This window comes from Anolis sagrei, chromosome 1 (genome assembly GCF_037176765.1).
Source record: "Anolis sagrei isolate rAnoSag1 chromosome 1, rAnoSag1.mat, whole genome shotgun sequence".
NCBI lineage: Eukaryota > Metazoa > Chordata > Lepidosauria > Squamata > Dactyloidae > Anolis > Anolis sagrei.
The window spans coordinates 34,746,078-34,761,600 of NC_090021.1; the positions used below are offsets into that span (position 1 = coordinate 34,746,078).

Consider the following 15,523-nt stretch of genomic DNA (forward strand, 5'->3'; position numbering starts at 1 on the left):
GGTATGGCCAAGGTCTCCTCTGAGTCCTATATTGATTCCCCTCTTATATTTGCCACTGGCTCATTTGTTTCCATGCAAAGAATGGGTGCTACCCAAGGTGCTGAACTGGATATTTCCCACAAGATGTAGAATACCCTGAAAGGGCTCCTTGCTCTGAAGCAATTGAACTATTCATTTCCTCTGGTGTCCACAGGGAACCAATTTTGCCCACCAATAAAAAAGAAATCATAGACAAGTCTCAGAAAAACTTTTATATAGGCAAAATATTGCTTAAAATCAAGATATAAAATCCTACCGTTTGCTTTCTTCGGAGGGGCCCATTTGACAGCAAGTTCTGTAGCGCTGATGGTACGGATGACTGGAGGTTCCTGTTCTTCAGGTGGGGCCTGTGCAGTAACTACCGCTACCTTCTGGCTCAGCAAACAGCCCCCACTGGTGCATGCTTGAACATCAAAACTGTATTTTGTGAATGGAACCAAATTCCACACAGTTGTAGATGTTTCTAAGCCTTCATATTGACCACAAAGTTTAAGTTCATGTGAAGAAGTGCATGTCAAAACATATTTCTCTATAGGTCCGGAGTGGTTTGACAGAGCTGTCCAGTGTAAAGAAACAGAATGTGGCCCAACAGGGAAAACTGGGCTCAAAAGCAAGTTTCCTGTAGGAATTCCAGGGTGTGTCCTGTATGTTAAGGCTGCACTTTTAGTAGATCCATGAATATTACTGGTCTCCAAGTGATATGAATAAATGGTATAAGGAAGCAAGTTGCTATCAGTAAAGAACTGGGTACCTGCAATAGATAATTAAATGGATAGATAGAAATATATAGATGTATATGGGACACATACATTCAGACACAACACACACACACAGACACATATATGGATTGGATAGGCTCACTCAGATGTGGTGTAATCCGGAAAAAAAATTGGATGTTTTTGCCTTTTGAAGGGATTTCCGCCACGTTTCCGAGAGGCTGTAGTCCTCTACAGTTTAGATTTGCCTTGTGCAATTGATTTCAGGGATGCAGAAGTGAGTCAAAACTATGATGAAGCGTTTTTAAAGCAACTAAGCCTGCTGGGAGGTGAAGCCTAAACTGCTTGCCTCCCAGCCAATCAGGGGTCAGGTTTTGGGGAGGGGTTTGCAGCATCTGGCAGCCATTGCTGTATATAAACCCAAGCACATGGCTGGAAGGCTCATTGGCAGCCAAGGAAGGGAGAGGAAGGTTGCTGCTGCTGCTTGTTGCTTGTTGCTTGTTGTTGTTAGGTGTGGGGTGGAAGAAAGGGTTTGAAGCCAGAGGAAAGGAGTTTTTGATAATGAAGGCAAGGCAGAAGGGAAGATTCTTAAAGATTTTGAGAGAGGAAGGGTTTGGAGCCAGAAGAAAGGAATTTTGGAAAATGGAGGAAGGCAAGGGAGAAGGGAAGATTTTGAGAGAGGAAGGATTTGGAACCAGAGGAGAGAGAAAGAAGGAAAAGTTTGTTTGAGAGGTGGGGAGAGGGTGAAATTCTGGAAAGTTCTTTTTTTACTCACCACTAAAACTTTGCTATTTTTATTGGGGTCTCTCTTTTTTCTGGGGTGTGTTTTGGGGACTTGGTGCTACATTTCCCAACCTTGCTGGGCCTCAGATACACAAACTGTGACTGCCAACAGTATGAATGTGTCTGAAAGTTGGGGGAGTGATACCCTATAACCTTTCGTCATTTCCTTAAAAATTCAAGGAGGCCGCTCTTTTATTTTTATTTTAATAAATTGTTTCTAAAATTGTTTTAAAAAACTCTTTAAAATCAGTGGATTATCTGAACATATTGAAATGTGGTATGCTAACAGGGGAGGATGTGTTGTAGCAGTATATCAAGTTTCATCAAGATTGGTGTAAAAATGAGGGAGGGAAAAGGCCCTGGCTAAAAAAAAAAATGAGGGAGGGGAAAGTTCCAACTTTTTTCGGAAAAATTCAGAAGTGACTAGAATTGAACCACCATTGTCCCCTAGATACAAAACAAGTTTTGAACCAAGTTATGCTGCCTCAAACTTTACCTCCATGTGTGGGCTATCAGCTGGGGAAGAGGTCTCATTTCATGAACTAAACCTTTGACTTACTTCCCAGGGAGATTAAGAAGAAGAAAAACCCAGTGGTGTCCCATAAATTATGTAATTGCCCCTCTTTATTGGGGAGCATACAGTCTCAGGATTGCAAACCCTCAGCCAGATTTTTAAAACCTCATTTTCTTTTGAAGATTACAATTTCTGTGTTCAAAATAATACATGTTATACATTAGACTAGATCTCTTTTGCTTGCTCTGGGCTTTTCTATACCATCATAATAATCCAGCTGGAATTCAGATTAATTAGTCCCAGACCCACCCCATTAGCAACACACCTTTCTGTACTACATCACACTGAAATTGTATTGCTGTCCAAACTCAAAATCAGGATCAACACCAGTGATTTACTGCTCCCCGACAGAGCCTTGCTGGGATATTGCTTGGGTGTCAGAAGGAGGCACCCAGCACTCAGCTTTGTGGTAAATGTTGAGGAGATAAGCCTGATCAACCCTCACATCACTGATCTAGTGGCTGAGATCTACTAAATAACCTGGCTGTATTCCGATGACTTTCAGGAATATGTTCATTTCCTTAGCAATGCCTCCTTTAATGTAATGTCAGTCTTAGTATACATTTCCAGACTTTTTTTGTGATTATTACATAGTTTTGTTTTTTAAGAATGCTTTTCCCTCTTGAGTTAAAGAAGAAAGAGAATGATGAAAAGTCCAACTAATGCATATTATTTCTTTGTTTCTAAAAGAAGAACACCAGAGATAATTTTGCAGTAATGTTGCAAAATCATCAGTCAAAATAATCAGTACAGGTTTGGGGACTATTTTTAACCTTTCTTGAAAAGTTCAATGCTTCTATATTTATAATTCCAAACTCTTGCTACAAAAGACCTATATGCACATGGTTGCATTTAGGTAGTGTCCCTTGTGTGTATTATAGATGCTACATATATACTGAGAATAAGTCATAAACATAAGAATCTGGCAGTACTAACAAATTTTTCTTAGTGTTCAAATGCCAAACAGTAGATTATTTTTCACATCATTAATTACCATGATTGTCAGAAAATGTCAGAATGGCAATATTTTTCTTTAAGAACAGTGGTGGCTTTATCAAATAATGATTTATTGAAGATGCCTATATCAGTCTATGATTAGGCGACCACTAGTTAGATAAAGTTTAAGAATAGCTGCTCATTTATGGTAATGCAATCTTGAAATGACATCAGCACGCTAATCTGGAAGAATTGCTCCATTTGGTTTTATTAACATTCCCAATACAAAACTCTGAATTGCTATATATTCTTGTTAAGATATGAAAGCTGAAATCCAGAAATTATCCTGGAGTAGCTGTTCATATAAGAGACAATGAGAATCTAGAGGGACTTTAAAAACAGAAGTGCAAAACTGTCAGAATGTAAACCAAAGCTAGTTTGCGGCTTAACTGGAATGGAGTTTTATCAGTTTTATGATAATAATCAACTATATTTTAGTTTGGAATCAGTCGTGAGGGTGTGCTGGTACTAGGATGAGATTTAGTAAACAGTTTACTTATTAGAGACTGTACATAGGTGGTTCACTGCTTCTGATAGACAACATCAAAACAGTTACGGAAAATGTATTGTCAAAGGCTTTCATGGCCAGAATCACTGGATTGTTGTAAGTTATTTGGGCTGCATGGCCATGTTCCAGAAGCATTCTCTCCTGATGTTTCTCCTGCATCTATGTCAGGCATCCTCAGAGGTTGTGGGGTCACTGGCATGTTTTTAACAACTGTTTATTTAATGTTGTTTTAATGAATTTGTTGAATATTTTTATGATTGTGATGGCACTGAATGGTGCTTGCTGTGAGGCAACCCTGAGTCCCCTCGTGGGTGAGAAGGGCGGGGTACAAGTGTATGAAATATATAAATAAATAAATAAATTATGGAAAAGTAGCCTCTCTGATAGAAGAGGCAGACATTTTGCGAATGTTCAGTGACCCAGAGCTACCACTGGAGATATTTGGGGCATACAATACATCTTGGTTCTCCACCTCTATATGCTGCAGACCTTGGCAAGTAATTTGTAATTTGTATTCTCATAACCTCTTGGTTTCATAATAAAAAGCATGACTTTCAGTGGTGTTCGTGGTAGCTTAATGGAGACTTGAATATGAATTTCCCAAATCTCAGGACAACATTCTATAATCATACTGACTTATTTTGGCAAAGGATAAAACAAATGTTATACAGATAAAGTTTCAGTTGGTCCAAATTCGAACAATCTGGACCCACCATAACACCAGACCTAATTATTCCTTTACCCATGATTATGAACATGCAATTCAAACACCTTCTGATGAAAAGCAAAGCTTTTCATCAGAAGGTGTTTGAATTGCATGTTCATAATCATGTTCCCATAAGTAGAGCAACAGAGACTATGAGAAACGTTTCTCTTTATATATACCTTAATTGGATAATAAAGGAGTGGTGCAATTCAAATCAATAGATGAAGCTCTGTCTTCATAAGTTACATTAGAAGTCAGTAAAGAGTCAATGGGTGGAGCCAGTGTTGCTGAAACATAACCAGGAACAAGAAGCTGTCTGATAATAGACTATCAGTCTGAACTAGGACTGCACAAAGCTTTTCAATATCAATAGACACTAATACGTTGTTTCATATGCTGGCAATATATTATATGTTTCATATACTGGAATTATCCTCATAAGTACCTAATGACCTCCATATTATCCCTATCCTCTCCTACTTGACATGAGAAGAGGAAGAGCTTTGTTTGGAGCTCTAGATGTCCTTGTTTTATATATGTGGGATGAATCAGTAATTAAAAGTTAATATACAAAACACAGGTCATGCATCAATGTCTAAGGCACTACAGAAAAACTTCCAGGTCACCAATAAAATGGCTCAGTCAGCTTACTATTACACTTGAGCTTCTACCTTAAACCATGTGTTTTTGGAAAATAAAGCTAAGAGATTATTTATATGAGACATCTGATTAATAAGCACACACACACACACACAACTCTAGTTATAAACAAGGGCTAACAAAAAAGGGGAAAAAACCCAGAAATAATCCAAATGTAAAAGAGGAGGAAATGCATAAGCACTTACTGTAGGGATAGTTGTCCTCCACTGTATAGATCTGACTCTCATTTCTGTAGAGTTTGAAAGCAAGCTGGTTTGAGTTTGGAGAATCAGGTGGATTCCAAGCAAGCCTGATAGCAGAAGAATTTAAAACTTGTCCTGCTGGCGGAGGTTGCTGGGAGGGGACTGGATTACAACACAATATTTTTGAAAAAAGGCAGTCATTGTATATCTTACTAAGCAGGAATGCATATTTAAGGAATAAACTTATAGAGAGTGCTGTCATCAGGCAAAATACACATGGATAATGATGGCAAGATTAACACAGAAAACCAATTGATTTTGTCTTACTCAGGTCAGAAAACTTCATCCTAAAAAAATGTGTATATCAGAGCAGTCAACCAGTGCATGGGGGGATCCAAAAATGTAAAACATTTAAGCCATGCTCATCAAATGTTAATTATGGTTTCCAGCAGAAGTAGGCATTCCTGGCCTCCTTGTGGCCTCCTTGTGGCATTGTTTTCTTGCACTATCCCTACACTTTGACATTCAAGCATTCTGTCTGCTAAGTAACACTCACTTTCAAGCAGATTCTTCATGCAATTAGGAAATAATGTAGTGTGGGTGTTTCAATCCGATAAAGTCTCCACAAGTGAGCTGTTGTTTCTATGTGGGCTTCCTTTGCACTCAAAAATATATTGCACATACATCAGAGGGTGCACATATAACTTGAAGCACTGCCATTCCTGCTTTGTCAAAACACCATCTTCCATGAGAATAATGCATAAAACAAGATCCCCGAAACTGCAGATCTGCACAATCAGCATATACAGATTAATGTGCAATATTTATTCCATAATATCCATTTCCATCTTGGGTTCATCCTCAGTTGACCAGCATCATGTCTGAGCCATTCATTCAGTTCAATATCCTATAAAGTCTCCTTTACAGATATCCACAAACATGTTCTGTCCTTAGAAATCTGGCATGAAAGCTACTTCTGGACTAGTGGCATTAACAGCTATCTGAGCGAATACCAACTTGCACATACTTGGAGAGATGCTACTTTAACACTTATTTAGATTAGTGAAAACATATTACCATTTCTCCATTATTACTAAACTTGTGTGGTAAATATGTGGAAAACTTTACATATTGATCACACAAGTTTAGTAATAATGTGTAGTATGTTTTCCACACATATTTGTGTTTCCACAGACATCTATCTACTGGTTGCTTTATCAGCTGCTAAATATCCTACAGACATCCAGCAGTTGGCAATTTAGAGATCTGTATTCCTGATATGTAGCAGGTTGAACAATAGGAGAGAGACTTACTCAAGAATCATAACTGGCAATCTCTCAACTGAATACAATATCCTCTCCTGCTTTTAACCCACCATTTTCACATTTAATGGAAGATTCCTATGTCAGATTTTACATTTGTAGATTCCATAATTCGTTATATACAATATTTCAAATTATTTAAATATTAGAACATTTGTGAAGTGTGTGTTTGGTTTAAAATACTCCTTTATCATTTGTTGTGTTTTGTATAGGATCACCATTTCATATTAAATAATTTTGTAGGTTATTTGCAGAATAAGAAAACTCTTACCATTATAGTGTATTATTAATATAATGAATTGTAAAGCCTGTGATGTTCAGATTTTTATGATGGAAGAGAAGACTTGTTCTATTTTAAGTTTGCAACAGTAGTCTCTCTCTGAAATTATGATTTTATATGTGTTCTATGATGAGGAGTTTGGATGAGGTGTGTGTACATATATTGATCTTGATTTTAAGGTGTGAAATTACACACATTACATCCCTTCACAGCTTTAAAAGCAACACAGCAGAGACCCTCACAAGCCTAAATGCAAACTGTCTTTCTTTTTAGAAGCCAAGTTTCTTTTTTCCTAAGAGAAACAAAACAGTTCCAAAGGGGGAAAATGTTTTATCGACCCCTTTGGAGCTACACAATTATCACAATGCTAAACTTTTAAGACTGTGAGATCATATTAACCCTTTAGGTCCTCAAAGAAAGAACCAAGAATGGAGGGGGGTGCCTGTAGTAATCTCCTCAAGGATAGGTCTTCTATTCACAGTAACTATGGGTGCATCTACACTGCAGAATTGATGCAGTTTGACACCATTTTAACTGCCATTGCTCAATGCCATGAGGCCATGGAAATTGTGGTTTTACAGGCTCTTAAACCTTCTCTACCAAAGAGTACTGGTACCACTCCAAGCTAAAACTTCCAGGATTTAATTGCACATTCATGTCCAGAGGACAGCGTACAAAATCAAGATACAAAGTGCCATAATGCACTATGGCATTGGGGACAGAGTTAAAGCATTTTAAATGCCCAGTCACTCCCTTTGCGGCATGTTTAAATCTTTGGTTCTGTAGAGTTGACTTTTCACTTGTCTGAAAAAGTAGTATGTTCTTCCTGGGGGATTTGCAAGAGGGAACAGGTGCTCTTTTGGCTGGTCTGAACAAGGAAAGGGACTAAGCAGACATATGTTCCTTGTTCACAGCAGGTAGTGAAATCAAGCAAGATATATGGTGAACACTAACACCTTTTTGGTAAAGGGTAGGACTCTGGCACTACCTCTTATAGCCTGTCACACTTGGGGTAGACTTGGAGGTTTTGCTCTCACATAAAGAGTAATGAGACTTGTGACAGAGGGAGTGCCTCAGGTTTGCCATCCAGTAGATGGCCAGCCAGGGAATAACCCAAGTATTGGATTGTCAGGTATTTTCAGCTAAGGGAAGGCTGAAAAAGAAGCCAAAGGGTGATACTTGGTGTTAGCTGATTCTGCAATAGATTGCTCCAATCTCTCATTCCTGTCAGGTCTGATGAAATCAAACCAACATTAGGTTAAATAAAGTGGCCCTTAGTCAACTCCATATCTGTGTATGGTCTTGTTATTTCATGGCCGGTCATTAAAAGGATTGCTGTGTTACTTTTACTAAAAGCTCTGTGCAACTTCATCAAAGGCTACTTCTGGTGGAGGCTACTTCTTTTGAGGCTTTTAAGCAGAGGCTGGATGGCCATGTGTCAGGGATGCTTTGAATTCGAGTTTCCTGCTTCTTGGCTGGGGATTGGACTGGATGGCCCATGAGGTCTCTTCCAGCTCTATGATTCTGTGAAATCTGATGTACAAAAGAAACACAAATCAATGAAACTAATGATTTTTAAAGATATCTGAGCTGCACTCTGTAACTGTGTATCCCTGTTTTTTTAAACATGGAGGAAGAGAATTCTCAGTCTTGTCCCCCTTTCTATTATTTCCCTCAGTCAGATGGCAATATATCTGAAGAAATGTTTTTATTCATGTAGACCCATGTAGTGACCCATTCTCTTTAAATGGGTCACTTTCCATGCCACCAAAGCTATTTCCATGTCACGGGTGACCTCATCACAAAGGGCTTGGGAAGCACCTTAGGATGCTTCCTTCCCAGTTCAGTGATGGATGGGCAGTGGGCACACTACTCATCTCTTGATGTCACTAGACTTTTGGTGGAGAAACTGATCACAACTCGAGTGGAAGCGTCATATGCTCTTCCCTCCAAATACGGGAGCCTGCCCGTGTTCTGCTGGCTCCAATGGAGGCAGCACACTCCTGTGCCACTTGAACGATGCTTCCCTCATGTGTGCAATTTCACCTCCTAGTTGGAAAACATGTGATTTTTTATTTTTACATGCAACAAAGAAATTAGTGAGGATTTACATATCTTTGTTCTATTTACATGCAGAGACTGGAATGTAGTGGGCAAATGAAACTATGAACAATGCTTCTAGTCAGACTTCAGAATCTCAGTAAGACTCAGGGAGTAAGCTATTTCCCAGCACTATGAATTATGCCAGGAAAACTGTGCAGCACTGACATAATTTGCTTCCTTTCAGTGACAGAAAAATCTATGTTGTCTTTAATACAAGAGATCATGCAGTGATTTTCAACACCAAAACATAATATATTAATAAAGGGGGAAGCTGGATTATGAGTAACATCTGTTTTGAACGTTACAGTTATATTGTTTAACAATCACTAAACCAGTAAGAACCATTAATTTGAAAGATATGCTCTTAGGACTGACAGTCACTTACTTTTACTGCATCCAAACAGATTGTGGACATCCAAATTACTAGCATCAAGAACACAGTCGTCACATTTTGAGCCTGTTGCAAATTGTTTACACATACATTGTCCAGTCATGGGATGACAAGTTCCATTAATTGCTCCTGCTGGATGACAATTACAAGGCTGACATCTATAAACAAAAAGAAAACAAAGAAAGAAAGTAATGAAAGCACATTAGCAGTTCAGCGAGACATATGAGGGACTTTATTTAGTGGCTTCTTTTGACTCAAATAATTAAGCATCGCCACTGAAGAACCTAGAAGCCTGGGCTGTATAGAAAAAGAAAAGAGCATCACCTCTTTATGTCAGGAGAGAATGCTTCTGAACTATGGCCATACAGCCCAGAAAACTCACAACCCACCAACTCTTTAAATTGGGGAAACAATGGCATTTCACAGTTTACAAAGTGGTGTTTCTTCCATTCCTGATCTGGATCACTGGTGATGTCTATTGCCTACATTGAAAGCTCATCACCTCTTTAATGGAACAGATGCTTTTGTTTGCAAAAGGTTCTACGTTCACTGACTGGCCTGTCTGTGACAGCTTTGAAAGAAGCCACCAGAACTCCAAAATTGAAAACTGTCAATGTGGGGAGCTGAAATAGTGAAACTTTGTTTTTAGATGGCCCCTCGGCTATGGAATGCCCTCCCTAGGGAGATCAGATCTGCTCCCTCCCTCTTGATGTTTCGGAGGCAAGTTAAAATGTGGCTATTCGAGCAAGCGTTTACAAATACAGAGTAGCTAATATAGGAAATCGAATGACCTGACAATGGAATTGGACAATGCTTGAGAATAATGAGACACTGATGATGTTGCTTTTATTGCTTTTGTGATGTCTTATACTGTTTAATGTTTTTTATCTATTATGTTTTATGTATACTGATTTGTTGGAAACCGCCTTGAGTCGCCAATTGGCTGAGAAAGGCAGTATACAAATATTGTAAAAATAAATAATAAATAATTATTTAGTTTATGCACAAAATAATTAAAAATATTCTGTATAAAATTCCCTTCAGGCTATTCATAGAATCATAGAATCATAGAATCAAAGAGTTGGAATAGACCTCGTGGGCCATCCAGTCCAACCCCCTGCCAAGAAGCAGGAATATTGCATTCAAATCACCCCTGATAGATGGCCATCCAGCCTCTGTTTAAAAGCTTCCAAAGAAGGAGCCTCCACCACACTCCAGGGCAGACAGTTCCACTGCTGAACGGCTCTCACTATTCATCTAAGGCAGGGGTCCCCAAACTAAACCCTGTGGGCCGGATGCAGTCCTCCAAGGTCAATTACCTGGCTCCTGTCATAAACTTTAGACTTGAAACAACTTGAAGGCCCACAACAATCCTAATTAATTTCACTATCTCATCAGCCAAAAGCAGACCCACACTTTCCATTGAAATACTGGTAAGTTTATGTTGGTTAAAATGGTTCTTCATTTTAAATATTGTATTGGGGTTTTTAATGGTTTTTTTGCACTACAAATATGTGCTGCATACATAGGACTTTGTTTATGTTTTTCTTTCTTCAAATTACAGTCTCTCCCCCCACCCCAACAATCCAAGGGACTGTGGACTGGCCCTCTGTTTAAATAGCTTGAGGACCCCTGATCTAAGGTATATATGAAACAAATGAATTTCATGTTTGGACTTGGGGCTCTTTTTAAAGATATCTCATTTTGAGCATGGAAATCCTCCCAAATCAAAAATATGGAACATTTATGGCCCCAAACATTTCAGCTGCGGGATACCCAACCTGCAATGTTATCTATCGATCTATCGATCTATCGATCTATCGATCTATCGATCTATCGATCTATCGATCTATCGATCTATCGATCTATCTATCTATCAGCCACATTTAAGCCCTGCCTTTCGCACAATGAGTTCAAGGAAGTGTAACAGGTTCTTTTTCCTTTATCCTCATAATAATCCTATATAGCAGGTCAAGCTGGGTAAGAGAAATTGACTCATAATTTCATGATTCAGTGTGAATCCTGGATTTCCCAAATTCTTAATTTCTCAACATTCTTAATTATCCAAATAAATGAGCAAAATGGGCTAAAATATGTTATTGGACTTTTTTCACTACTACTCTGATTTTCCTACTTTAGAATGCTGCTTCATCCTAAATTTCAAGAACATCCAACTATGGGGCACTAAGTAGTAATTCAGCATTATTTTTTCTTCCTCCACCAATATGAGCTTCTGATGATACCCTGTGCAATGTTTCTCTCTCCCCATTTATCCACCCATTTGTGACCCCACTAAGATCTGAAATATATTGTTGGAGACCTAATGGACTGTGGTTGGTCCAGCACTTACAGAGGGAAGTACACATAGCTATTCCAACAATTTGAGATATATGAAATTCCTTAAGACTGCAATTCTACACATACTAATTGGGAACTAAAGCTATCAGCTTTCTTTCTTTCTTTTTGAATAAAAGAGATATAAAAATGTGAATTTTAAAATGTCTGCCTTTAAGCCTCTTCTGACCACTGTTTGTATTGCACTGCAAGATTGCTTTCCTTCACATAAAATATGTGTATGTGTCCACATATTTAACCAACTAATATCCCAAAGCCATTGTATGCTATCTGGTCTGCAAAACAAGATAGGGTCAGCCCTGGTTAGTACTTGGAAGGCAGACCACCTTCCAATTACTACTCAGGGCTTTCAGAGCTTTCATTTCAGAGGAAGGAAATGCCAAAGCTACCTATGAGGATGCTTGCCATAGATGCAGGCGAAACGTCAGGAGAGAATGCCTCTAGACCACGGCCATATAGCCCGAAAAAACCTACAACAACCTACCTATAAGGATTCTTTTCCTAAGAAAACCCTGTGAAATTTGTGGAGTTGCCATAATCCAACAGGCAACTTGAAGGCACATACATTTGTTTCTTCCAGACTAAAACATTTTGTGTATATTTCAAAAAGGTGTATACTTTCTCTTGCGGATTTTTCATATAACCATACTTTTCTCTAAACATAATTCACGTATTTCAGAAGTGAAATAGACACTACCTATATAAATTCACATACCTAAGAATTGCAACTGAATGTTTTTAAAGAGGGTTTTTTTTAGTAACTCTTCCTGTGTGATCTCCTGAGTTCAACACCCTTTAAAAGACTGATAAAAGCTAAGGCAGCAAAATAAGCTGCAAATTTGTTTTATGGAATAATATCCCTTTGGGAATAAATAAAAACATTCTCTCTTAGAAACTACAATGCTGTCATTTTTTCTTTTATAATCAAGAGCAAAGGGTATGTTTTTTCCTTCAAACTGCATTTAGTTCTTTTATCTTTACTAAGTGCCTCCAAATCCCGCTTCAAATAGAGGCTCTATTTAGACTATTTCAATGCCATAACTGTTCAAAATGTTTTCTTTCCTGAAACATACATAGAAATTGAGAGCACTTTCTTGCATATGCTGAATACTACAATATTTATTAGTTTATAAATTCACTGAATATTATTACTTCTTACTCTTTGTCATGGGATATAATAGATCTTGATAATGCACATAGAATTAGAAAAGGCTTCTTTCACTTTTATTTACCATTATGTCCCATTAAAACAAACCTATTTGAGACCTTTCCTTTCTTTCATGAATGCATCCCAGTCAAAATCATTTAACAGTGAATAAAAAATAGTAATGACAGATTCATGTAGTATATTTGAAATGATATTATTGCAAACATCATTACAAACAACCTTGCAAGCTAGAGCAGTTATCATCTTCATAAGGACTGGTGAGAAAAATTACAAATTGATAATGTGTTGTATTTAAGTAACACACTGAAAATTAACCACATTTATTTTACACTAGCATTCAGAGTTCCTGTCTCCCTCCAAATGACTATGGGCTCATCCACACCTGTACTGAAATCAGAGGCTCCAAGATGATTCCACAGTTGCTATGGACTGCCAAGAAGACAAATAAATTGGTCTGAGAGCAAATCAGGTCTGAATTTTTAATATCAGGATTTAACCAATTATGCACATTGTTTAAAAATATTTCCCCACTGAAGAAAGCACGTTTCAGTAGTATATTGTATGCATTTCAAAAATGCTCACTTCAAATATGCACTTTCCAAATGAGACTATTTTGGGAGGACTGTCATCACCATCTGTCAATATATGGCTTACAGAGCAGAAAATACATCCACTTTGCAGAGTGCCTGAGAAGCCCAGAAAAATTCAAGCCTTGAGCTGAAATTATATTCCTCACACAGTTCTGGATAAAAGTAACCCTCCAAAAACAGAAAAGAATTAAAATTAGTCCTGTGATCATTAATCACTCACCTCCCCTTTTCTGCATCAAATCCGTAATAGTAGTCCCTACAGCGGTCACATCTTTTCCCAGATACGGAATAATCTTGGCAAATACATTGGCCAGTGTGACTATTACAGACCTCATCTGCTGAACCAGTTGGATGGCATAAACAAGGAGAGCAGCCATCAATGCTATGCTGGGAAAAATAGAAACCTAACAAGAAAATAAATGTCAATGTATGCATTAAGGCATAAATATGCTGCAAACTGTGTTTTACAGGGGTCATATTGTTTTGCATAGTAATATATATATGTGTTGTTTGTATTATTTATTTATTTGCCTTTTTTGGGGGTGGGGAAATTGTCAATTTATTGCTGTGAATATGGATGCAGAAATGTTCCTGCTTCTCTAGCTGCACCTTCTCCTGCAATCCCTCCCCCCCCCCCCCCCAATCCACTTTTGATGCTGGAGATGAGAAAAGTTTTGTTTGCAAGCAAACAAAGCTTATTTGTCCTTAAATGTGCTTTGACATTTTGGTCCCAATGCAAAGAATATACAGAAATTTTACTACTTTTACTTTCAACAAGACATCAGTAGGGATGCCAGGTAAAGTTTTTTTTTTATGTCAACAGCGACTTGAGAAACCGCAAGTCACATCTGGTGTGAGAGAATTGGCAATCTGCAAGGACATTGTCTACGGGATGCTGGGATGTTTTATCATCCTTGTGGGAGGCTTCTCTCATGTCCCCGCACAGAGAGCTGGAGCTGACAGAGGGAGCTCATCCGTGCTCTCCCCAGATTCAAACCTACAACCTGTCAGTCTTCAGTCCTGCTGACACCAGGTTTTAACCTACTGCACCAGATAAAGAAAGAAACAGGGCTCCTGTGCCATTAATGATTATGCAGTAGAGAGAATTCAGCAAGCAATACCTTCTCTCTAGACAACCATAAAAGATGTAATGACCCTATCCCTTATTTCTCCTAGCAGCCTTGGGTGTCACCCTCTTTCCCTTCGTTCACACAATTCCTATCTTTTTTTCAGTAATTCTTTTCCATCCTCCATCCAGACTTCCTCCTACATTTCTCAGGTTTTTCACCCTCTATTGCTCATTTGTTAGAAATTTCATAGGGATGAGGTGATGGGAAAATCTTCTTGCACAAGCACACTTGTCCAACTTTGCAATAGAAACAACCTCACATTTCTACAACAAAAACAATGTAGTAATAGAGATATTAGGTGGCTTTGCATATCAGAAATTCATTTTTTCTCATAGTTCAAGAACATTCATCAAGATTTTTTTCTGCCCAGGCAGGTGAAGGCAAGCTTCTCTTTTTTTTGCCTGATGCTACCAATTAAACACTTTTTATATAAAAAGAATTGAGCAATGTAAATCCTTGCCATTCTTTTCCAAGGACAAAGGTGGCTGCCTGGCCCTGGAAGTCTGATATCATTACTCTGCCTATCCCAAGCTGCTCTCTGATTAAATGCCTGCTACTGTGGGTCATTGGGTCAAGTAAAAGTGGGATGGAAGAAGAGGAGGAAACAGACGTGCCATATTTATTAGCACATGCATCAAAATAATTTAATCCTTTTTTTAAAAAAAAAACCCTAACACAGCTAGTTTTATACCATCTCTCCACATCCTCGCAACAGAGTAGAGCACTAACATTCTGTTCAACGTGTGTGCCTATTTTATTACATTCAAAGCACAATCCTATGTAGAGAATGTTGATTGCATAGGCATTTTATTCAATCAATCAATCTGTTTATTGCATCACCCCAAGGCCATGACAAAAAGCTATAAAATTTATAGGAATCTAGTCTATTCAGAAATGAATCCCAATGGGTATATAGTCCCTGAAATGGGGTAAATCTACACTGTAGAATGAATGCAGTTTGACACCAATTGAACTGCTATAGCTCAATGCTGTGGAATTCTGGGCTCAGATAGATAAAGC

At 38.2% G+C, this 15,523-nt stretch overlaps 1 protein-coding gene across 2 annotated transcripts in view; it reads right to left on the reverse strand.

The window, feature by feature from the left end:
• Nucleotides 1-15,523, reverse strand: part of USH2A (usherin) — a 546,480-nt gene that overhangs the window by 433,157 nt on the left and 97,800 nt on the right. For both annotated transcript variants that reach the window (XM_060754270.2, XM_060754269.2), the window contains exons 14-17: nt 13,594-13,777; nt 9,255-9,418; nt 5,168-5,326; nt 296-790 (exon numbers count right to left, since the gene is read on the reverse strand). In XM_060754270.2, the coding sequence (XP_060610253.2) occupies nt 296-790; nt 5,168-5,326; nt 9,255-9,418; nt 13,594-13,777 (1,002 nt within the window). The remainder of the gene's footprint in view (nt 1-295; nt 791-5,167; nt 5,327-9,254; nt 9,419-13,593; nt 13,778-15,523) is intronic.